The sequence below is a fragment of the Trichomonas vaginalis genome, chromosome I (genome assembly GCF_026262505.1).
Source record: "Trichomonas vaginalis G3 chromosome I, whole genome shotgun sequence".
Taxonomy (NCBI): domain Eukaryota; phylum Parabasalia; order Trichomonadida; family Trichomonadidae; genus Trichomonas; species Trichomonas vaginalis.
Window position 1 is genome coordinate 20,375,500 of NC_067203.1, and position 22,793 is coordinate 20,398,292.

General features: G+C 30.5%; 11 protein-coding genes and 1 pseudogene across 12 annotated transcripts, besides 1 other annotated feature; 5 read left to right on the forward strand and 7 right to left on the reverse strand.

The window, feature by feature from the left end:
* Window positions 1-17,917: part of a mobile genetic element that runs on past the window's edge.
* Window positions 600-1,427, forward strand: TVAGG3_1019180 (uncharacterized protein; the record flags this gene model as incomplete). Its single annotated transcript, XM_051254737.1, has 1 exon — window positions 600-1,427. The coding sequence occupies one exon, from the start codon at window positions 600-602 to the stop codon at window positions 1,425-1,427; it is 828 nt and encodes a 275-aa protein (XP_051080311.1).
* On the forward strand, window positions 1,468-2,367 carry TVAGG3_1019190 (uncharacterized protein; the record flags this gene model as incomplete). The annotated part of the gene is made up of 1 exon (XM_051254738.1): window positions 1,468-2,367. The coding sequence occupies one exon, from the start codon at window positions 1,468-1,470 to the stop codon at window positions 2,365-2,367; it is 900 nt and encodes a 299-aa protein (XP_051080312.1).
* TVAGG3_1019200 (uncharacterized protein) lies at window positions 2,451-3,122 on the forward strand (the record flags this gene model as incomplete). Its single annotated transcript, XM_051254739.1, has 1 exon — window positions 2,451-3,122. The coding sequence occupies one exon, from the start codon at window positions 2,451-2,453 to the stop codon at window positions 3,120-3,122; it is 672 nt and encodes a 223-aa protein (XP_051080313.1).
* Window positions 4,350-6,451, forward strand: TVAGG3_1019210 (annotated as a pseudogene). The gene has a single exon. A coding segment is annotated over exon 1 (2,102 nt).
* On the reverse strand, window positions 7,257-8,177 carry TVAGG3_1019220 (uncharacterized protein; the record flags this gene model as incomplete). Its single annotated transcript, XM_051254740.1, has 1 exon — window positions 7,257-8,177. The coding sequence occupies one exon, from the start codon at window positions 8,175-8,177 to the stop codon at window positions 7,257-7,259; it is 921 nt and encodes a 306-aa protein (XP_051080314.1).
* TVAGG3_1019230 (Prim-pol domain family) lies at window positions 8,814-9,568 on the reverse strand (the record flags this gene model as incomplete). Its single annotated transcript, XM_051254741.1, has 1 exon — window positions 8,814-9,568. A coding segment is annotated over one exon (755 nt), but the record flags the coding sequence as incomplete, so codon positions are not given.
* TVAGG3_1019240 (uncharacterized protein) lies at window positions 9,859-10,524 on the reverse strand (the record flags this gene model as incomplete). Its single annotated transcript, XM_051254742.1, has 1 exon — window positions 9,859-10,524. One exon carries the CDS (start codon window positions 10,522-10,524, stop codon window positions 9,859-9,861), a length of 666 nt encoding a protein of 221 aa, XP_051080316.1.
* Window positions 11,225-11,521, reverse strand: TVAGG3_1019250 (uncharacterized protein; the record flags this gene model as incomplete). The annotated part of the gene is made up of 1 exon (XM_051254743.1): window positions 11,225-11,521. The coding sequence occupies one exon, from the start codon at window positions 11,519-11,521 to the stop codon at window positions 11,225-11,227; it is 297 nt and encodes a 98-aa protein (XP_051080317.1).
* Window positions 11,542-11,973, reverse strand: TVAGG3_1019260 (uncharacterized protein; the record flags this gene model as incomplete). The annotated part of the gene is made up of 1 exon (XM_051254744.1): window positions 11,542-11,973. One exon carries the CDS (start codon window positions 11,971-11,973, stop codon window positions 11,542-11,544), a length of 432 nt encoding a protein of 143 aa, XP_051080318.1.
* TVAGG3_1019270 (DNA/RNA polymerases family) lies at window positions 13,183-14,067 on the reverse strand (the record flags this gene model as incomplete). The annotated part of the gene is made up of 1 exon (XM_051254745.1): window positions 13,183-14,067. One exon carries the CDS (start codon window positions 14,065-14,067, stop codon window positions 13,183-13,185), a length of 885 nt encoding a protein of 294 aa, XP_051080319.1.
* TVAGG3_1019280 (DNA/RNA polymerase superfamily) lies at window positions 14,384-15,246 on the reverse strand (the record flags this gene model as incomplete). Its single annotated transcript, XM_051254746.1, has 1 exon — window positions 14,384-15,246. A coding segment is annotated over one exon (863 nt), but the record flags the coding sequence as incomplete, so codon positions are not given.
* Window positions 17,918-18,526: 609 nt separating the features above from the next.
* TVAGG3_1019290 (TAG-278-related family) lies at window positions 18,527-22,453 on the forward strand (the record flags this gene model as incomplete). Its single annotated transcript, XM_001300439.2, has 1 exon — window positions 19,457-22,453. The coding sequence occupies one exon, from the start codon at window positions 19,457-19,459 to the stop codon at window positions 22,451-22,453; it is 2,997 nt and encodes a 998-aa protein (XP_001300440.1).
* Window positions 22,454-22,793: the final 340 nt, after the last annotated feature.

A 22,793-nucleotide genomic window follows, 5' to 3' on the forward strand; every position in this document is an offset into this window, starting at 1 on the left:
CATACGCTCTTCATAATGTTACAGATGTTGTGTTAACATTTCCGAAGAATGCAATGCAAAGAACGGTTTTAGAAAATCCAATGCTTCGAGGTCTTCAGGTCACTATAGATTCCAGAAACTTCCCCGATCAAGCGATGACCACAGTGGGCGACATATTCTTTACACGTATGCTTCAAGCTTCTGATTTAGATGGAGTGAATGAATGCACAGAAGAATACGAGGACTCATTAACTAGACCACTGAATGATGATAATGGCACGCCATTAGCTAGAACATGGAAAGACCAAGCTTCATTCTTATGCACTATTCCAGTTCAACGTGATGGAGCGGGTATATTCTTTGATGGATTAGAAACTTTCAACTCACAAGTTACAGTACAAGTGAAAGCTTATCCAATCATTCAGGGTGAAAATGACACTTACTGTTCAAAGGTGACAAATCCTCCTCAGGTTTGGTTTACTAGGACTACATATTGGACATGGACACCGGATGAAGGTTTGAAATATCATCCAACAGGTACACCACCGCAGTATAGAAGTTCATATGATGAAATATTGATGAATAGAAATGTTTAAAATTATAAATTTATTTTTGATTAAATGGATTTAAATTCATCCACCCCTTATGAAGAATTAGCAGGAGTATATAATACATACGTAGATGATATGATTAATGAAGCATTGAGTGATAATAGAAATGCTCTATCTAAGGAAAAATTAATGAAAATTCCATATTCTGAATGTTACTTAAATTCAATCACTGCAGCAATTGGTAAACAAAATAAAGGTAAAACATTAACGATATTAAAACAAATTATCATTATTGCTAACACTTCCCCTCATTCACATGTGTTAATTTATATCAACCGTTCAGGTTCACCTTCAGATGATACATTTGAATCTTTAAAGCATTTAATCAAAATTCCAATTATTTATTTATCACAAGAAGAAGCAGAAGATTATTTAAAAAACTTTTTAATGTATAAAGAATTATATAATACAATCAAGAAGCAAGGATTAGAGGATAAAATTATTGATAAACAAAGGGATGAATTATTTGAAACACTTTCTATTTCAAATTTTGATAAAGAATTTTTGCATTCACTAATTTTTCTAGATGATGCAGTGAAATCAAAACTAATAACAAATGAGAAATCATATTTTAATCAGTTATTAACTCAATGTCGACACATTCAGTGTTCATTCTTCATGGCTGTTCAATACTTCAAAGCATTAAGCACAAACATTAAATCAAATCTATCAACCCTTTTCATTTTCAGTGGGTTTAGTCGTCAACAGTTGAACGTTATGCTTTATCAAGTGAATTTACCAATGAGCATTAATGAACTTTACACACAATATCAGCAATTAGGTGAACATGGAAAAATAATAGTTGATTTAAATAAAGGTTCCATTAAATTTGATTAACTTTTTATAATTAATTTTTATTTTTTATTTATAATTAAACATGACAGAAATAGCAAATCTTCTACAGGTTCCATTAAAACAAGGGACAAACAAAAAGGGTGGATATAATAGAACTATGAAAGTTCCAGACGGAATGAAAGAATTAGTCCACATTGTTGCCGGTCTTCAAAAAGATGTTAAACAAATGAGAAACGTTTTAACATTACCAGAAGCTCAAGCATATGCCAAACGTCATGGACCAAATTGGGAAGCACACGAAGCAGACATTACGGGTCCAAATGGAAAACCTGATGGTATAAATGAAGTTTTCGTTACTGATGGTCAAGGAAATATTAAAGTCATAAATGGGTATAAATTAACAATGACGGATTATCCTAAACGTAAAGCATATAATGAACGTTATCCTATGAAATTTGATGAAAATGGAAAAGCTGTTAAACAATACATTGGAGAAGGTGAAAATGGTCCAATTAATTCATACCGTTATAATCCATATTCTTATTTCAATGAAGAATTAAATGCTATTGAAGAGGGACCGGATGGATTACCACGATATGTTAATCAGTTTGATGGTCAATATGCAAATTTGAGACCTGAAATTCCAACTAAGAAATTCTTTAAAGTTGCTTTATTCGATCCAGTGTTCAATGAACAGAAAGAAGCAATGAAAGCAGAATTTAAACCAATTCAAGTGGCAAGAATTTCTTCATCTTCACTTTCAGAAGCGTTCAAGGAATTGATAAAGAAACCACTTTATTCTCAACAAGGTTATAACTTTGATTTAATTAAAGAAAGTGATAGACGTAAATTAGAAAAATCAGATGGTTTTAAGAATGCATGTAATGAAATGATTAAAGATATTGTAAATGATAAAATAAGACTGGAAGAAACTCAAAGCAATATCAATAACATAATTGGTGCAGTTACAAAGAAAGTATAAGCAAACAATGATGAACCTTGGGATATTACCGTAACAACTAAATAAAACTTTAAATATATTTTTCTTTTTTTATTCAATTATAAATGAGAAGACGTTTCACAAGTCAAAAGAACACAAACGCAAAAGCAGAGATTACGGTTGGTTATAACGTAAATGATGATAAATCACGAATTATTCAAAATGTTAAAGTTAATGTTAGCCCCGAATTAACAAGGTCAGCAACTCAACCAAATTTATTAACTCGTGACTTACCGAAGAATGAGGAGAATGAAGAAAACCATGAGAATGGAGACCCAACCATTTTATCTGAACCTGGTAAAGAACCTGTTGAAATTCCCACTTATCCAACATACCCCCCGCCTCTTTCATCAAACATCGAGAACCCATATAAAATAGACATTAATTCTGAATTAATGAAAATTTACCGTGATATAATAATTAATAATTATGATTCAATAATAAATTTAATTGATCAATCCGGTTTAATTATTTTACCTTATGAATCATTAATTCACATTATCGCCATTCTTTGTGATGTTCAAGATTCAGACGTTAAGATTCAATTTTTCATAGATGATGAGGTTTCATGCTGCGGAACAGTTGCAAAAATAAATCCTATAAAGGATATTAGCACAATTAAGATATCAAAGAACGGAACAACAACTGAACTTCATTTAACATATAATGATATTTATAATAAAATAGTTGATGAATATAAAATATCACTTGAAAAATTCTTTGTTAAGGCTATTTAATATTCAAGCATTAACATTATCGAATAATAATCCTTTGAATCATAATCAATAATAATTGACCTTTCACCAGTTTCTATCGTTTGTTTTATTTCTTTTTGTTCCCCACTATCTGGATCGGTCATTGTAATTGTTTTTGTTATAGTATCAGCTTTATCTTTAACTTCAATCTTTTTTCCATCGGGATATTTAAACCAAAATTCCAAAAATTCGATATTGTCAATCTGTTCATATTTTAATCTATCAATTACATTTTTAATACCATCTGAAAATCTTATGAAATGGTCATTATATGGGTTTGATTGAACTAAATTTGAATGAAGTGAAATATAACCTGTTGATGAATATGACATTGACTCATATTTTCTGAAAACACTAAAATTTATAACATGAATGAATTTCTTATTCGTTGAATTTATGAATTCTTGAGGTAATCTTATTCTAGTTTTATTTATCACTGGAAAATAACGCTTTACCATATTTTTATTCGTAATAAAAATGTCAATTATCAATATTATTTCGAATAATAGCTGTGAATTAAATTTAACAGTTAGCGGAATTATAATGTTACTCTCGTTTTCTGTGAGTGGTAAATTTAATCCCATTCTTTTAGACCCTTCAGATTATATATCATTTATTAAAGATGACCATGAAAAACGTATGATATGTATATAAATAATGTGATAACGAAATGGGATATTAACATGATTTTAAGTTATTTAAATGAATCATTTATCATATGGTATGAAGAAAATTTTAAATCAAAACCTGATAAACTTTTTGAACTTGATGAAATAAATAACCTTATCAAATTTCCGCTGAAAATTAAATTTGTACTCCTCATCTTCGTTCATTGTTGGGAATATTAAATTTTGAAAAAGATGTTGGGATGTTTTGTATTCTGACACTGGTTCCAATTTCATTTTAATCAAATGTGATAAAGTTAATACCCCAATGAGATTTTCACATCAAACATTAGACCCTAACTCTTACCCATCAATACAAAACATTTTATCCATCAACTTAAACACATTTTCTTTATCATATCCGTTTCAATTATCCGGGAATTCATTTATTCTTCATTCAAAAGATTTATCAAATATTAAATTTAGAGTAACTGACCTATTTGATTGTGATTTAGAATTCATGAATGAAATATTATGGCAATTTCAAATAGAAAAAATAGCTGATGAGATAACAGATTAAATATTTATTTTTAAATCATAATAAATGATTAAACAACAGCAACCACAACAACTTAAGGCACAAAACACCAGGTCCCTCAGACCATTACATACGCCATATATGCATATAATTCAAAGACGGCAGAACAAACGCAAAGGTTGAAATATGGAGATTTGGAGATAGTATTGAAAAATGACCATTTCGAATTCGTTTGCAAAGGTGGTGCGGTGATATCAAATATAAAAGAAATTTTATTTATGAATTCAAAAATTAAAGGTATAACGGATGATATAACATCAATTCCACCAGAAGAACAGAGATATTACACATTAAATGCATTTCCTAAAGTTTTGAAGATTGGAAGATTTAATTTAAATGAGGAATTCATAGAAGGTTTCCTAAACGACATAATGAAGAAAGCAGATAAGGAATATGTTAACGAAAAAGATAATGAAATTAAAGAAAGGGTTGAATGGTATCATGAATGGACATCAAAGATTTTAAAAACTAAAGCCGATACAGGATGGGTTTCAGGATGTTTAGACCTTAAAGCGGATAAGGAATATGTTAACGATGAGTTAGAGAAGAAGGCAGATAAGGAATATGTTGCTGCTGTGTTAGAGAAGAAAGCAGATAAGGAATATGTTAACGAAAAAGATAATGAAATTAAAGAAAGGGTTGAATGGTATCATGAATGGACATCAAAGATTTTAAAAACTAAAGCCGATACAGGATGGGTTTCAGGATGTTTAGACCTTAAAGCGGATAAGGAATATGTTAACGATGAGTTAGAGAAGAAGGCAGATAAGGAATATGTGGATAGTGAGTTAATGAAGAAAGCTAATATATCATTTGTTAATGAAGAAATAAAACAATCAGAGGTCTATTTTACTCCACCGTTTTTAAATTTTATGAAATCATCAGATAAAACCTTTGATATAGATTCTTTTGAATGGATATGTTTCGATGGAGTGACCATGTATTTATTTTATACAGCTGGAGTGCTTTATTATTTTAAAACAAATGATTTTAAAAACTATGAATCATTTACTCCATCTGTTTTGAATCCTGATACACGAAAGCCAATCATTAATCCAATAATTTTATATGTTGAATATAATAACGGTAAATTTATGGGAATGATAACGGTTGAAGATGATTTTTGCCCTTGTTATTCATTCGATTGTATCCAATGGTTCAAATGTAATTTAAATCAAGATGCTAAATTTAAATATCCAAATAATCCTATTAGATGTGTTAATAATAAATGGGTACTAATTTATGAAGTCAATCAAATTTTCATTAGTGAGGATGGGATAAATTATTATATGTTTAGTATGATGTCATCAGATTTGAAAATTGATTATACAAGTAAGTGGTATTACATTAACAACATGTATTTTATCCTACAAAATGATAAAATTTATAGATCATCTTCAATATCACAAGGTCAATTTGAACAAATTTTTCAAGCTGATGGAGACATTGAAGCTTTATGTTATGGATCAAATGTTTATGTTCTCGTTTCAGGTGAAATGGTCTATTCATATCCTGTAAGTTATAACAGACATATTTATTTATCACAGGATTTATCAAATTGGGAATTGGTTTATTCATTCACTCCAAAACTTACTCAAAATTATAGATTTACTAATTTATTTTATATTGATGGGTATTTCATTGCTTTAGGATGTGGTGATTTAGTAAATATCAGTAGTGATGGAAGAAACTGGTCTGAAATCACAAAATTTCAAGATGTTAGAAAAGCAATTTTCAAAAATAATACGTTAATATTGATAACAAGACCAGTTTTAAATACTCACCCAAATTCAATATTATATAATAAATTCAATATTCATAATGGATTAAATACAATTCTTGAGATGATTTACCCCATTGGTTCTATTTATACGTCAATGAACTCAACAAATCCTTCAGAAGTTTTAGGTTTCGGTATGTGGGAACAGATTGTAGATAAATTCCTCTATTGTGCTAGATATTCAAAGCAAACAGGAGGTTCGAAGAAAATTACTGAAGCAAACCTTCCACCGCACACTCATACAGGAACTACAAACTTTTCTGGTGACCATAGTCACTCATTAAGAGACCATCCATTATACAACTCAGAATATTATGCTGGCAATGACGTTTTATCTCCAGATTATAACCATTCAGCAAAAAAGACTTTTCGACCAACTGAACCAGGAGGAAATCATTCACATACTTTCACAACAAATCCAACAGGCTTGGGTAAAGATTATATGCCACCATTTATGACTGTATTCGCATGGTACCGCATTTATTGAATGTGCTTGAGCCTACTTTGCAGGCTTACCGCGTTCATTGAATGAACTAAATATATTTTATGTTTGTAATTAATTAGGTAATGAAGTAATGAATGAACTGCAGAAATAAATGTTTACGTTAATGTTTACAGGTTATTCAATAATGACTTATTTTTGAAGAACTGAAGGTGCTACCATGTTACCATGTGCTACCAGGTCATTTAACTTCTCTGAAAAAGTGTGACAACATGACATTTTGACAACAACACAGGAGGAAGGCAGTTATGAATTATTTTTGAAGAACTGAAGGTGCTACCATGTTACCATGTGCTACAGGTCATTTAACTTCTCTGAAAAAGTGTGACAACATGACATTTTGACAACAACACAGGAGGAAGGCAGTTATGAATTATTTTTGAAGAACTGAAGGTGCTACCATGTTACCATGTGCTACCAGGTCATTTAACTTCTCTGAAAAAGTGTGACAACATGACATTTTGACAACAACACAGGAGGAAGGCAGTTATGAATTATTTTTGAAGAACTGAAGGTGCTACCATGTTACCATGTGCTACCAGGTCATTTAACTTCTCTGAAAAAGTGTGACAACATGACATTTTGACAACAACACAGGAGGATTAATGCAAAAATAAATTCAAATCATACTTTATAAAGCTTCATTTACAGGTATTTCATCGTCAGTAAATGAATCCTCATTATCGTTTGGTTCAACCTGTTTATATAATCCTTTCATTTCTTCTTTCAAAACATAACACCATGTTTGTTTACCGTCTATTCTTCTATGTTTCCTATCACATTTATCCTTAATACTCATTTGAAAGTTTTTGTCTTTCATGTCTGATGGTTTGCAGAATAGAGCATTTTCACACGTCATACCTGCACACAATTCATCATAATGTGTATTTATCCATACATCTAAAGGATTTGTTGATAACTCGATTAAATCTTGTTTGGCTTCAGTCATCGGTATGATTCGTACATTAAATGATGAAAGGTCATATTGCATAAAATACGTCAGTAAATTATCATAAAATTCCTTAGTGCATGAATCCATTAAATTCTTGAAGTAATCAAATTGACCCTTGAATTTACCATTAACCCTTAAAACTACGTATCTTCTGTCTCCAACTTCAATTTTGACAGGGTAGACGTTGTTAGTTACGAAAATGAAGTTTGCAACGTTCTGAGCAGTTCTTCTGGGTTGATTCTTTTCATTAATTCTAATTTGATTATCCGTAATAATTGATTTCAAAGCGTTGAAGTTTGCGAGTCTGTCTTCACCTACATTCTTGAGTTCATTAAGTACAAGAAACATTTTATTCTCAACTACTGAATTGAAATTACCCGTTAGCTCACTTATTTCAGTAATGTTTTTACATGAATAACCAGCGAGAAGTTCAGAAATAATATCTGTAAATCTGTTTTTACCTGTTCCCTGAAGTCCTTTCAAAATAATTGCTGTTTCATTCTTGATTCCAGGATGTTGAATCATTGATGCAATCCAACCGAGAAGGTATTTATACACTTCATCGTTATTATCACAAATGGCTTCTTTAATGAAATTCATAAACATCTCAATTTTTGAGTAATCAGGCTTTTCAAGAATGTTGTATTTATAACCCTGAAACGTTGAGAAAACATCTGGGGAATCAGATTTAAAGCAAACACCCTTAACGGTTAATGAAGACAATTGATTTAGTAGTACATCCCATGCTGTTATTGTTTTACCTTCTTCTTTAAATAATTTAATCATTTTGAGTGACTCTTTCATGTTTGATTGAAGAACGAATGATATTTGATTCATTTTGTCGTGGATATTATAGTCCTTTTGAATGAAATATTTATTTCCACAATCTACAAAACGGATTACACGTGATAAATCCTCAATTACTTCAGAACTGTTTTTATACTGATGATTTTCAGCCTTGCGTCTAATATCTGTTATCAAAACGAGTCATCAAGTTTGATATCAAATGTTATTTTTGGCTTACGTAATAAAGGTAAAACATATTCATCATAATATTCCTTTTGATATAGTTTTAGAATCTTCACTAAAACAAATGGAGAAGTCATTAAATGTGCATATCTACTACGTGCTTTTTCAAAATTACTTTTAGCATTTTCTGTTAAACTGCAGAAGTTATAAACGTTATCGTATGCTTCATTAATTAAATGATTAGGTAACGAATTAATAGCTTGAAACAGTGTGAATAATGTAACTTCTTTTTCTAAATTCATGTTTCCACCGTCATTATGTACTTCAAAATCACAGATGCCATCAACTATGCTCTGGGCAAGTTTATCGTCAATGTTTACATCTTTGTTTTCATTCATGATATTCTTTATTTCTTCGTTCTTCTGTTCAACTCTTACCTTAATATTCAAATCATTTAATATATCATTCACTGTTCTGGTTAATGTTGAATCGTAACTTCCACGAATGAATGAGTATGTATTGATTGGTTCTGATGCATTCTTGCGAACTCTTGAATCAGCCATGACTACTAATGAACGCTTTGAATCATCCATTGAAGTCATTATGTCGATATCATAATCATTGCAGGAATAACATTTAATCATTCTGTTCGAAACTGCATAGAAGAAATTAGTGTTGCAATAAATGTGAAGACCTCCTGAAGCGGTTTTAACGATAACATCTTTATCCGAAAGTTTTGATAAAATATCTTTTCTAACTGTTTCTTTAAGTTCATCATTGTACGATTTATTGATATCAACATCTATAATCGTTAAATTTGATATTTTATTTACTAATAAAGCCATACCAGTTTTCCTTCCTCTTCCTCCATCATGTTTGAGGTAGTTATGTAAATCAATCATGTTTTCACCAATTCTTTCATTGAGGGTTTTAGTTTCTGTCATAACTAATTCCTCAACTAATGAATCAATAACTTTTTCATCAGAAACGATATAGTTGCTGTTGTTGTTTGTTGCCGTCATTTATATAGAAATAAAAAAATAAAAATAATTTTAAAACTAACTTTATTTTTGGACTGCATCATATTTTCGTAAATGTTGTCAAAATGTCATGTTGTCACACTTTTTCAGAGAAGTTAAATGACCTGGTAGCACATGGTAACATGGTAGCACCTTCAGTTCTTCAAAAATAATTCATAACTGCCTTCCTCCTGTGTTGTTGTCAAAATGTCATGAGGTTAGAAATGAGGTTAGATCTAACCATCTACCCTAAAAATTATTTTTGGTGAATTCAATAAAAATAAATGGTTCATTTACTCACAATATTTTTGTACAAAACAACCCCAAGCTTTTAACTTCTTTTCTGCAGCTTCTAATGCTATCTTAGCGAGTTCATATTCTCTAAATTCTCTCTTTAAATTTTCTTGTTCCCATTGGTCTAGTTCGTATGGAGAATCTCTATAACCATAACATAACTCACGTTCATGTTCTAATTGTTTTTCGCACATTTTTCCAACTTCTTCTTCAAACAAAGGTTTAGCATTCTCTACTGTATCTTCAAGTTCTTCTTCATCGAATTTCTCATGAACTTTCTTGTCTATGGAGTCCATAATATCTTTGACATAAAATGCATACTTTACAGAGCACCATTCAGCAACAAAATGAACGAGGTCAGGATGTATGTAAATACCTTTGAATTCATTTATAACACCCTTAGTAAGCTCATAAAATGCTTGTTTTGAGGTCGAGCCACTTTTGGCTCCACCGTATTCGTTCATCCAAAACTCAAGAATTTCCTGTATTTTAGCACTATTGAGAAATCTGTTTAAATGGTTTAACTTTCCTGCTTCTCTTGCCATCTTTGTTGCATTAATGTAACCATCCTTGTCTCTACGTAAGACTTCAATACCGTTATAAGTGCCTTTTGTGAATGTTTCGCCATTAGATTTGTTAGTGAATGTTTTTGCTTCGACTGACATTTCTGTTCTTACATACAAAATAAAAAAATAAAAATAATTTTAAAACTAACTTTATTTTTGGGTCATTTACACTCATTCCGATGAAGTCATGACAAATCATTTCCTGTGTTGTTGTCAAATGTCATGTTGTCACACTTTTTCAGAGAAGTTAAATGACCTGGTAGCACATGGTAACATGGTAGCACCTTCAGTTCTTCAAAAATAATTCATAACTGCCTTCCTCCTGTGTTGTTGTCAAAATGTCATGTTGTCACACTTTTTCAGAGAAGTTAAATGACCTGGTAGCACATGGTAACATGGTAGCACCTTCAGTTCTTCAAAAATAATTCATAACTGCCTTCCTCCTGTGTTGTTGTCAAAATGTCATGTTGTCACACTTTTTCAGAGAAGTTAAATGACCTGGTAGCACATGGTAACATGGTAGCACCTTCAGTTCTTCAAAAATAATTCATAACTGCCTTCCTCCTGTGTTGTTGTCAAAATGTCATGTTGTCACAAACTTTAGAACGGCATAATTTAAATTTTTATTTTTATCATAAATGGATACCCCACAAGCTCAAAATTTACCACGAATCATAACAAGGGAGGAAATGATAAAAATGATGCAAGAACATGTTAAAAATAACAAACCACTAAAATTGAGAAAATGTGGTTATGCAGTAATGATGGAAAGAGAGATGTTGTCAAAGAGGAATAAAAATTAAATTTGGATTGAGTTTAAAAATTCATCTTTATTAAATTCATCTCTTCCAATCAATTTATTTATTCTATTAAATTCTTTTATTTTTGCTTCACTCAGTTTAAGGATTGAACGGTAAGTTTCTAATTTTTCGATTATTTCCTTCTTCTCTTTATCGTTTTCAGTTCCATTAGTTTTATGGGCATCAACCCCACCGCATTGTGGCTTCTTTTTGTAATAGCATATTTTTGATTTAATTCTGTTTAGTTTCTTTTTATATTCATCGTCCGGACTCTTGGCTGCTTCGTTGTCACTCATTTCTTACGAAATAAAAAAAATTAAATATTATTTAAATATAATGGAGTAATAAAATAAATCGGAATTTCTATTAATTTATTGTCAACTTCAACTAATGCATTGCCGTTAATATATCTAACAAATTCAGCTATTGTGTCAAATCTTCGTCTTCTTTTTGTCATTGATTTATCAGTTTTTCCATAATCGAGATGAATCAAAACTTTATCCCCTTGTTTAAAATTCATGAGCCCCGAATTAATTTGTTCACGTTTAACATCATTTAACCTTTCCATTTGCTTTCTAATATATTCCCATTCTTTTGAAATATCATTTTTCATTTCCACCGGTTTCATGTTTATTGTTCTATGCCATGTATTATTGTAATAATATACTAACTGCTGTATGATGGAGTCATGATTTCCATCCCAGTATATCTGACCGTTAACCCCTAACGCATCTCTAAGAGTTCTCATTACCATCAACTATTTTATTATGAAACGTATATGGAGAGGATGAGAAGAAAAAATTAATTTGTGGGAAATAATGAGTCATAGCTGCCTGAAATCCTTTATCACCATCACCCCTGATATTATCTACTCTTTCATGATCTAGTAAGTATTGTATAGCTCTTCTTGTTTCCTGTTCTGTTTTCCCTTTCACTGGAATGCAATATAAATATCTAGTGTTAATGTTAATGGCAAATAAATAAGTAACGTTTCCTTTTGAATATTCCAGATGATCGATTTCGTATGAATATGGATATGGAAAATGAAGGGCGACTAAATTTTTCCTTTAATGGTTGAATTTTTGGGTCAATTGGTTTATTTAATATCTTGAAATCCTTTTTAAAATCTTTTGTTTCTTTAATGTTTGAAATGGATATAATAAAGTGAATGATGAAGGATTAACTGAAGGAGGAGGCGGTACTGTCGTTGGAGGTTTTGGTGTTGCAAGTGGTTTAATTTTATCTGCTTTGATTTTGGATGATGAAGTTTTGGATTTCATTCCTTCCTTCATTAATTCTGGATGTATTCTATTCATTTGTTTTAAATATGCTGTATATAAAGGTTTGATATACTTTCCCGCTTCGAGTTTATGTTGAAGGATGAATTCCAAAAGTTGATCTTCATTTAAAAGTCGGGCTGAATATGGTTTAACTAATGAATCATAAATTAAAGCTCGTGCTTCATTTATGGTCTGAAGGACCTGGGTGTTTTGTTCCTTTGGTTTTTGTGGCTCAGGATTATATAAATTATATAATTCATCAATATCTTCTTCTGTTAATACTTTATTTTTGAAATCTTTCAACTGTTTAAGTTGTGATTTAGTTTTTCCCTTTACATATTCATTATTTTTAATTTTGTCTTTAATTTTAGAAATTATTTTATCATGATATTTCAAAATTTCATTTTTATAATACGGATAATAATAATCCATATCATCACCCGTTATATTGTTATTATGTTTTTGGAGATATGCTTTTAATTCATAATAACTAAGAAAGTTTTGATTAAATACTAAATCATCAATTAAAATTTTTAAATTTATGGTATCCATTTATATAAAAATAAAATAAATGTTTAAGGGTGCCCGCCTCTTTGAATCATAGTATCAAAACCATCATTAACGGTTCCTTTTGTCTCTTCTGTGGCATTTCATTAAAAATAAAATTTTAAATTGTATTAAATAAATGGCATACAACATCCATTTTCACAACATACAGCCTTAGTGTGTGCTCCTGTTAATGCAGTCTTACCAATTGTTAAGCGAGTCATTGACCCATTTTTAAGTTGTAAATTAATATTCTGACCATCAAATATCACTTTATCATTTATTATATCCAAATATTTTTTAGGTGTTAATTGTTTATTTTGTCGTAAACTAACACCTTTCATTTTTTGTGCAATCTTTTTAAAATCACTTCCATCAATTGAACCGTTGAATGATGTATAACACTTAGGACATAAAGCAACCATGTTATCACCTTGTTTCTCAATTGCTAAACCCAATAATTTTTTCTCATGTGCTTTTTCTTCAGCTTTATTCTTTAATTTAGGTTTAAATTTCTCATCAAAACAGAAGAAATCAAAAGGTGCGAATTTGAAAATGTTTTTATCATAAAATTGTTTATCGGTAACAATTGCTTGAAATGCTTGAGTGTTAGGAAGATTTGGGTCGCCAGCGATTGCCCAATAAGATGAATCAGTATCACCTTCAATGAAATGAAAACGATTAACATCCATGCATTTATACATAAAATCATAAATGAAAACTAAATACCAGTATTTTGCATTATCTAAAGTAAAGAATGCCTCTTGTAAACATGTTTCACATCTATAAAATCTATCTTTGAGCATCACTTGATATGTATCCTCACCTATTTCTCTTATGTTTTTAAACTTATTTGACATACATGCAACGCGTGCCTTCTGTGCATTCGTTATTTTAGTCTTTGCGTAATTTTGTGTATTCATTGCATCGTAACCATATGATCCATTAAGTGAAATCTTACAAAATAAACTTTTTCCTTTATTTCCTTCTAATTCAGCCTTTTGTCTTTCGTTCATGAATTTCTTCGCAAATTCATTAAAACAAGTGTTTTTAGTAAATGTTAAAATTGATTGAATATCATCGATGATAAAATGAAATCTGTCGATTAGATACCATAGATAATAAGAAGAAAATGGTTGATATTGGTTGTGTGTTGATGCTAACTGAGTTAATTTCCTCTGTTTCTGGTCAACTGGTAGATTGTTTGATTTCATGTAATTATACATAAAACTGCCAATTGTTTTTTCATCTGTGATAATATCTAAGTTTCTTATTATCGGTAAAAAGTTTATGTAATCATTAATGTATTTTTCATCAATGTGACCCTTTACTTCAGCCACGAATAAAGTATTTTTCTTTCTAATAATTCCCAATGCTTTTGCTTTCTTTGTTGCTGTATCACAAATGATAACACCATTCAATCTTCCCGGCATACACATTTTATGGTCAGTATATTGAATGAAATCATGAGGATTAGATGAAAATGATGAAGGATATAATGAATTAAAGTCAACTCCAACGAAATGAGTCATAATGTTGGTGGTGTCCTCATTTGATACAGTTTTAGTTTCTGGATTATATGAAAGTTTATTAATGTGCGTGATTCCTTTAAGATTAACACGATGTTGAACATTTGATAAACCACCAGTAATTCCATTACGGAGAATGTGATAAGCTTCAACTGAATCTAAAGTCATTGGTAAATTATTTTTTAATGCATAATTTCTTAAATTGATTCTTAAACGTTGAACATCTTCATCTTTATTTGATTTTACGACATTGCAATAACAACACATTAACTGACAATTTTCTTTGGTATGTGGTTTTTCATTATCGATTCTATCCAATGATGGTTTATTTGCATATGTAAACGCTTTACCACACATTTTGCATTTAGATGAAAGGATTAAATCGTGATAGTATTGAAAATCATCCATTGAAACATTATTTTTAGTATCCCTTTCTGCTTTTTCATCTTGTTTCTTATATGATTCAATTTTATATTTCCAATACTTTTTCGTTAATTCAAAACTTGATTCTATCTCTTCCTCAGGATATTTTTCATTAGGATTAAAGTCTTTATATGCTAAAGCGTAACGAATCATTGAAGCATTCGATGATAAAGAAAGATTATGAAGCATGTCAATTTTATAAACAAATGTTTCTTCAATAATTTTATCAATTGGGTCAATCATAATTTCAACATCTTTATTGCAATAATGAATAAAATATTCTAATCTATTCTTAAATTTTTAGCATCATTGAGATATATTTGATAATCTGAATCGGATATTGTTTCTTGTGTTAATGCTGAATAAAATGAATCTTTCGTGAATGGTTCCCTTTATATAATTCTTCTTCGTAATTTTCCCATGTGATGAATTGATAAGGGAAAAAGGATTTAACACGTGATTTATTGTTTCCGAAATCTTGAGTGAATTGGTCTAATGTCCACCCGCTATATAATTTCTGATGTCAATAAATCTTAATTCATATGGACAGTTTGTTTTCTTTACAATGACTTGCTTAAATTGAGAAGAAGAACCCAGCATTGATTTTATCTTCCATTTTGCAGTATTTAAATCACGAAGAATTAAATTTAAATCAAACTTTCCCGAATTAAAACCAATGATATTCACTTTATTAAATTCTTCATCTAAAAGCTCTTTCATTGCTTCCTTCTGTTTTTCATTTAATGTATTCATTAATTCTTCATATTGTTCAATATTTGATTTAGCAACTAATGAACAGGTTGAAAATAAAAATTCAATCCAATCAGAGATGAACGAATCACTTGATGTTAAGCAAAAATTCCTCGTAAATGTTTTATCACGGTCTACGACCTCGCCGCTTTGCGGCTTTATTTTGACAGTTGATGATACCATAAATGGTTTTAAGTAAGCGTTCAAAGTTGCACATTCAGAAAGTTGAAGTTCTTCTTTAGTCTCTAATGTTTCGAAGTCAAAAGTAATATAATATCTTGTTGGTTTATAATATTCCTGCAAATTATGTGCTAATAGCCATTGATATATCTTCTGTTTCGTAATATGTGGTGCATATGGTTGCTGTGTCTTTTGCAACTGAACGTCTTGAATTAATCTTCCATTATTTTCTTTACATTTCTCACAATGTTTTAAAAATCTTCTTTGGTTTTTCCTTTCTGGATCATCACGGATAGAATAAACTTCTTCTTTGCAAAAGGGGCAAACTTTATATCCTGTGAGTGCTTCAACGTCTGTAATTCTGTCAGCGTGAAGTTTTCCACATGGACTCTGTGTTAATAAAATATTTACTGTTTCAAATTCTGGATCTATCATTATTGATTCCACTAATGGAAAGTCTACCTTGTTAATGTCTACGTCTTCTGGTTGAGGTCACAATAATAAAATCAATATTAACGTTTAACATTCTTGCTAACCTCTCACTTTCTGATGAAATGTCAAATCCTTCATATGCATCTATGGCTTCATTTAAATAACTTCTACGAGTTTTAGGATTAACACCATCAGGAATGTTATAGAAGCGTTTAAATAACCTTCTACCTTCGGCTCTTATTTGATTATCATTCATTTTAGCTGTTCCATTTTTGTTCATTTATGTAAGAATAAAAATTAAAAAATAAAGTTTATTTTTTAAAGTCCGAGACTCAGAGAGTCCAGGGTTAAAACCCATAAAATGAATTAAGAACACATAAATTTTTATCATCTGCGACGTGACGAATACATTTTAATTTACTCAAGAATGCGTACCCTGATACATTAAATCTAATTCCTGTCTTATTTAATTTCACAACTTTGAAAAGGAATGTATGAATAGCTATAAAATGATGAGAAGATGTTTTATGGGTTGCTTCCATTTTTTCTGAAATAAATGAATAAATATAATGCTTATAACGTTTTCATATCTTTTATGTTCTTAATAACGAATGGTATAGACCTTTCAACTTCGTCTTCCTTCGGTGCTGTTCTTTCATATGAAACATTATTGGTATCTTCAATAATGAAACCACAATCGCATAAAATTTTATATGTACCAATTGTTTCTTTTGATATTTTATCTAACAAATCAAAAACTTTATCAACACCTGTACATTTATTTAAATAATAATTTGTGTAAATATCATGGTCTTCTTTCTTAATCGTATTTGTTGCATATGTTACATTTTTCAGTGCTTTTTTGAATTTTTCAGAATCAAGAGGAGGTGAAAGTAATATACATGGATAATCTCCATCGTCAATAAACTGAAGCTTATGTTTATGAATAAATTTTGTGCCTTCTTCTGAAAGTGTTTCGTCAATATCACCATCTAATAAATTTTAGTAGATTCCAAAAAGTAATTTTTATATCTTTCTTCATGAGATTTCTGAACTGCTGATTCTGAAGCTGGGATATTCATTAAACCCTCTACTTCATTCTCAGCATTTCTCAATTCACTAATTCTTTCATCTATTTCATTTCTTAATTGTTCCAATTTCTCAATCTCATCGTTATAATATTCATCTTGTTTAATTTTTTCTTCAAAATATTCAGGAGGTGTTTCAAGGCTCTCTGAGCCCAGGTCCTCTGGACCATAAAGAGGAATATTCTCCTGTTTTTCAACTTTTTTGGGATATAAATATCTCATTATAGCCTTTTTAGTAATTGTCCGTTATATTTAAATTCATTCAACAATCTGGAAAACTCTTTCACATTCTGCATATATGTTGGATAAGAACCGTCTCCAAAATTTTCTAAAATATTTTCTAATTCTGAATTAGTGAACTTTAAAGATTTCAATGAATTAGTTGTTATACTCATTTATTATAAAATAAAAAATAAAAAAAATAAATTTAACTTAGTTTTAATTTTACGTAAGAAGTCAATTTTATTTTTTTTAATGATTTATTTCGTTATGTATGGGCTGAGTGTAAATGTCTTACAATTTTGAAAATTTTTTAAATCTTAATTTATTCAAAAACGTGAGAATAAAAACCGTAAGAATCATACATTTTTTACTTCATATGTTAAAAAAAATGATACAAAATCGTTCAATATTGTATGAATTCTTACGTTTACAAAAAAAGTCACACAACCCTTCAACATATACTACTGAAATTATTTAATTGATTTTTTTAATTTTCCGCGAAATAATTAAATGGGAACTGCTATCAATGCTGAAATATACTTAATTCATCAAAAATATAATAGATTTCAATCCGCTCAAATAATTTTTTTATAATATTAATGTTTTACATCATTTTGGACAAAATAATTATTAAATGTAATCAAATTTCAAAACTCTTTTTCAAAAATTTCTATGCGAATATTTTTCTTTGACATTGAAAAACTTTAACATTAGTTAAATCCACATGTTCCTTATGATTTTTGTTTGATAAATTTTTACATCATTGCAGAGCTGTAATGAATTGAATCATTATTTTACTTCAAAATAATAAAAGTGACGGGGAACAGCCTTTTCAAATGCTTTTTTTGCTTTTATCATTAATATCAGCCGGTACAGTCCCAAAGAGGACTAAAATACCTCCTATCCCAACAAGATCGTTTAACAGAAAACCAGTTTTTATATCTATTTCCGTTATTATCCCAATTGTTATTATTTCATCAATAATTGGCACAATTTTATTTTTTGTCATTGCCAAAAGAGTTGCACGATCCAACTTACAATCCCCAGAATCACAATACGAGTCTATAGAATTTTTCGATGGCTTAATTCCAAAAGATCAATCAAGCGGTTCTCAGAAGCCTTCACCTAGAAAATCTTCTCAACTTTCGCCACTTATTTCAAATCCAACTTCATCTAGAGCGCATGAATCTGGAGATATAACCGAGATAAAATTTACACCACGCTCGCCAAAATCTAAGGAAAACTCATCAGAAAGAGCAAAAGATTCAAAAAAGACAAATCGTGATAACACAACTTCACCTCTCTTAAATAATTCAGATAAATCATATGAAGGCTCTTATTATTCTGACGAGGAAGAGTCTACTTTGAGTCTTGACGCAGATTTCCAAACCTATGAAACACAAGATATATCAGTTGATGATACTTCATCTGACGATTCTTTATCGTTAGCAAAATTGCCAATGGACTTTTAGTCATTTTATCATTTTTTGTGATGATTCTATATGAATAAATTGTTTGTATTGATTTTCCAATTTTATGCTCGATTTTTATTTTGTTTTTAAACTGCCAAACCAATCTAGATGCAGTGACTTCCATAATCCCAACAGTAACATCATGTGTAATTACTTCCTTATTGAGTTCAATAAAGATAATTTTAGTTTTGGCTCGGCTTTCGTTTAGTTTAATTAAAGAAATAGGGATCACACAGCATAGAAACATTAGTTTTGCATAAGTACAAAGATTTTATAAACACCTAAATTTTCAACGTGCAATTTTTTATCATGAATAACAATTTAGACTTTAACGACCCAGAATTTCAAGAGTGGATTCATCAGATCAGCAAAAAGATAGCTACTCTGACTAAGATTGTCTTCCGTCTTCATGCAGAAGCAATTGACAGGAAAGATGAAGTAAAACATCTTCGAGAATCGTTAGAGGATGAATATGCTGCAGCTCAAGTAGTAACAAAGAAGGAAATCGATCGAGTTACTAATTTCATGCAAACATGCGAGCAAACAGTCGATTCAAATATAAGGCAGATTTACCAGAAAGAGTTTTCGAAAGTATCACAACAATACGATGAGCGTCGTGCTCAAATGGAAAGTCAGGCCCATAGAGTTGTCGAATTTGCCTCAAATCAAATCGTTTTATACCAAAAACAGCTGCAGAACTTAAAAGCTATGCTTGAAAAACAAACTACAATGATTAATAACTCAGCAGCAGAGTTCCAAAAGATATCAGAATCAACATTAGCAAAGTTAGAAGAGAAACATAAAAAACAATTAACTCAACATGTCAATGTCGCTAACAAGAAGTACAACGAGATTGTCATGAAGACAGCCAAAGATGAAGAAGCCATCAGACAGAAATATGAAGAAGAATTAGCTAAATTACGAGATCAAATCGCTTCAGAACAACAGAAAACAGCGGCAGACTTATTACAAAAGCAAAAGAAACTAGAAGCGAGAGTTAAAAAACTCGAGGCGGAAAGAGATGAAATAGTTGTTGAAGTTGATGAGTTGAAATTAAGTTTAATTCAAATGCAGCAAGAATCAGAGAAACTAGCAGAGAAAATGGACGAACAAAAGAACATTATTATGAATAAATATGCTGAAGAAGAGAAAAAACTTGATGAAGAAGAGAATCAAATTAAAACTAAATATGAAGGCATATTAAAAGATCTTGAAGACCAAATAAACCACGAAAAGGAAGAGTCCGAACGTACTATGAAGTCAATTAATGACCAATTAGAGCAGGAAAGGCAAGAACATGAAAAACAAATGAAAATTTTAATGGAGTCCTCAAATACAAACAAAGCAGATGGAGATTCGAGAAAGCAACAACTAGATAATGAGCACAAGATGGCTATTGATGAATTAAACAAGAGACATATGGAATATGTTGCTGAATCTCAACGAAAAGAGAAAGAATTGCAAGAAGAAATGCAAAATGTACAAAAGAAATTCGATGTTGACGTACAATCCCTTAAAGCAGCCATCTTTTCCGCAAAACAAAAAATCGAAGAAGAATTAAAAGCTTTGGATGAGAAAAATCAGAGAGAATTAAGTGAATTAAAGAAGAAGCATGATGAGGAAATCAAGAGACTTGAGCAAGAACTTAATAATTCCATGGCCCAGAGTTCAGATTCAGCTGCCAAACTACAAGAATCAATCCAACATGCTCAGAAGGAGCTTGATGACTTAATTGCTGCTCATAATGCCGCAATGGAGCTTCGTAAAAACGTAAGAGATCAAAAATTAAAAGAATTAGAGGAAAACCATCGTAAGAGAATGGAAGAAGCGAGTGAATTATACAAGAAAGACATGGATGAACTCAAAAACAAGAACCAAACAGAAATCGACGAAATGACGAAAAATCATAAATCAGAAATCGAAAAATTGAAGAAAGAAGGAGAAGAAAAGAAGAACAAAGATGCAAATGACCTTCTAGAAAAGCTGAAAAAACAAAGGCAAAACGATTTAGATGATCTTAAAAAGACCTGGGATGAAAAATTGGCCGAAATTCGACAAAAAATTGCAGAAAAAGAGAGACAAAAGCAAAATGCCGAAGAATTCAGGAAAGAAGAGATTGCTAAACGCCAAAAGAGGATCGATGAACTCAAGAAAATGGACAATTCGCGGTGGAAATCCGAAAAAGCTGCGATGATTGCGAAATTTACTTCACAATATAACGAATTATGTGCTGCCCATAAAGCAGAAGAGGAACAGGCCGAGAAACTCCGTAAAGCAGCTCAAGAACAGTTCGACCAAGAGATGGAACGCCTCAAAAACGAATTGGAAACTGTTAAAAACGAACATCAAAAAACGGTTAGTGAACTGACCACAAATTACAACGAACTTGAAGCAAATAACAGCAAAATCATTAAGGAGAAAGAAGACATTATTAAAGAGAAAGAGCAGAACAAGACAGCAGAGATACAAAGGCTCCAAGACGAGATAGCAAAACTCAAAGAAGAAATTGATTTGAAACAAAAAGAAATCGAAAGCAAAAGTGGCGAAGAAGACAAAAGAAGGAACAAAGAATTGGAAGATCTCAAAGATAGTCATGCCAAAGAGATCGAAAGGATAAAGAAAGCAAACGATGTCCTTCAGAACCAAAGAAAAGAAGAATTAGATAAAATCAAAGCAGAAATTGAAAAACAAAGACAAAAAGGAGAAAACGATGTCAAAGACCATGAAAAGAAAGCAAATGAAGAACTTAATGGTATCAAGAAGAAACATGAAGAAGAATTAGATCAACTGAGAAAACAATTAGAAGACATTAAACAACAAATTTCAGCACAAAAGAAGAAACAACAGGATCAACTTGAAGAACAAGAAAAAGAATACAATAAGAGAATGGAAGAACTTAAGAAGAAATGGGATTTGCAAATAGAGAAACAGAAACAAGATATACAAAAAATGGAACAAGAAAAGAAAGAAAACATCGCAAATCTAGAAGTAGAAGCAAAAGATTGGGAAGAAAAGTTCGAAAATAGAGGTGCAAGACCTGAAGATTTAGAGAAAATTGCTGAATTGGAAAGACTTATTGATGAGAGAACTAAAGCTTTGAATGAAGTACAGAGCCAGTTAAAATATTGCCAGGCTGAATTACTCAACAGAGAAACAACATTTAACAAAGTTTTCAATTCAAAACCTCAGGGACAAGTTTTGTCTGCTTTGCAAAAGAAAGTTAAGAGAGATAAGTTGATGTCCGCTTTGGATCAAAACTCAAAATTACCTGCGTTAGAGGCCAAAACTCCAACTCCAAGAAAATAACTTATTTATTAATATTTTTTATTTTGTTTTATAAATTTTTTTATTGTTTATGATAACTTTAGATTTTATAAAATTAGAGTTGCTAATTTGAAAAAGTTTTCGAATAGGTATCTTCTTCTCATGCATGCTATTATAAACTCTCATAAACACAGTATAAACTATTGATTATCTCCCATAATATTGCTTTTGATTTTCTTTATACCTATTTCAACAAAACTTTTTATTTCTTTAATCCAACTCATTGATGAAAGTCATGATTAATGGTAAACAAATATACTCACTTCGTTAAAACACTGCCATTATACTCAGTCACTCTATTTTACTTCAATATTGAATTAAA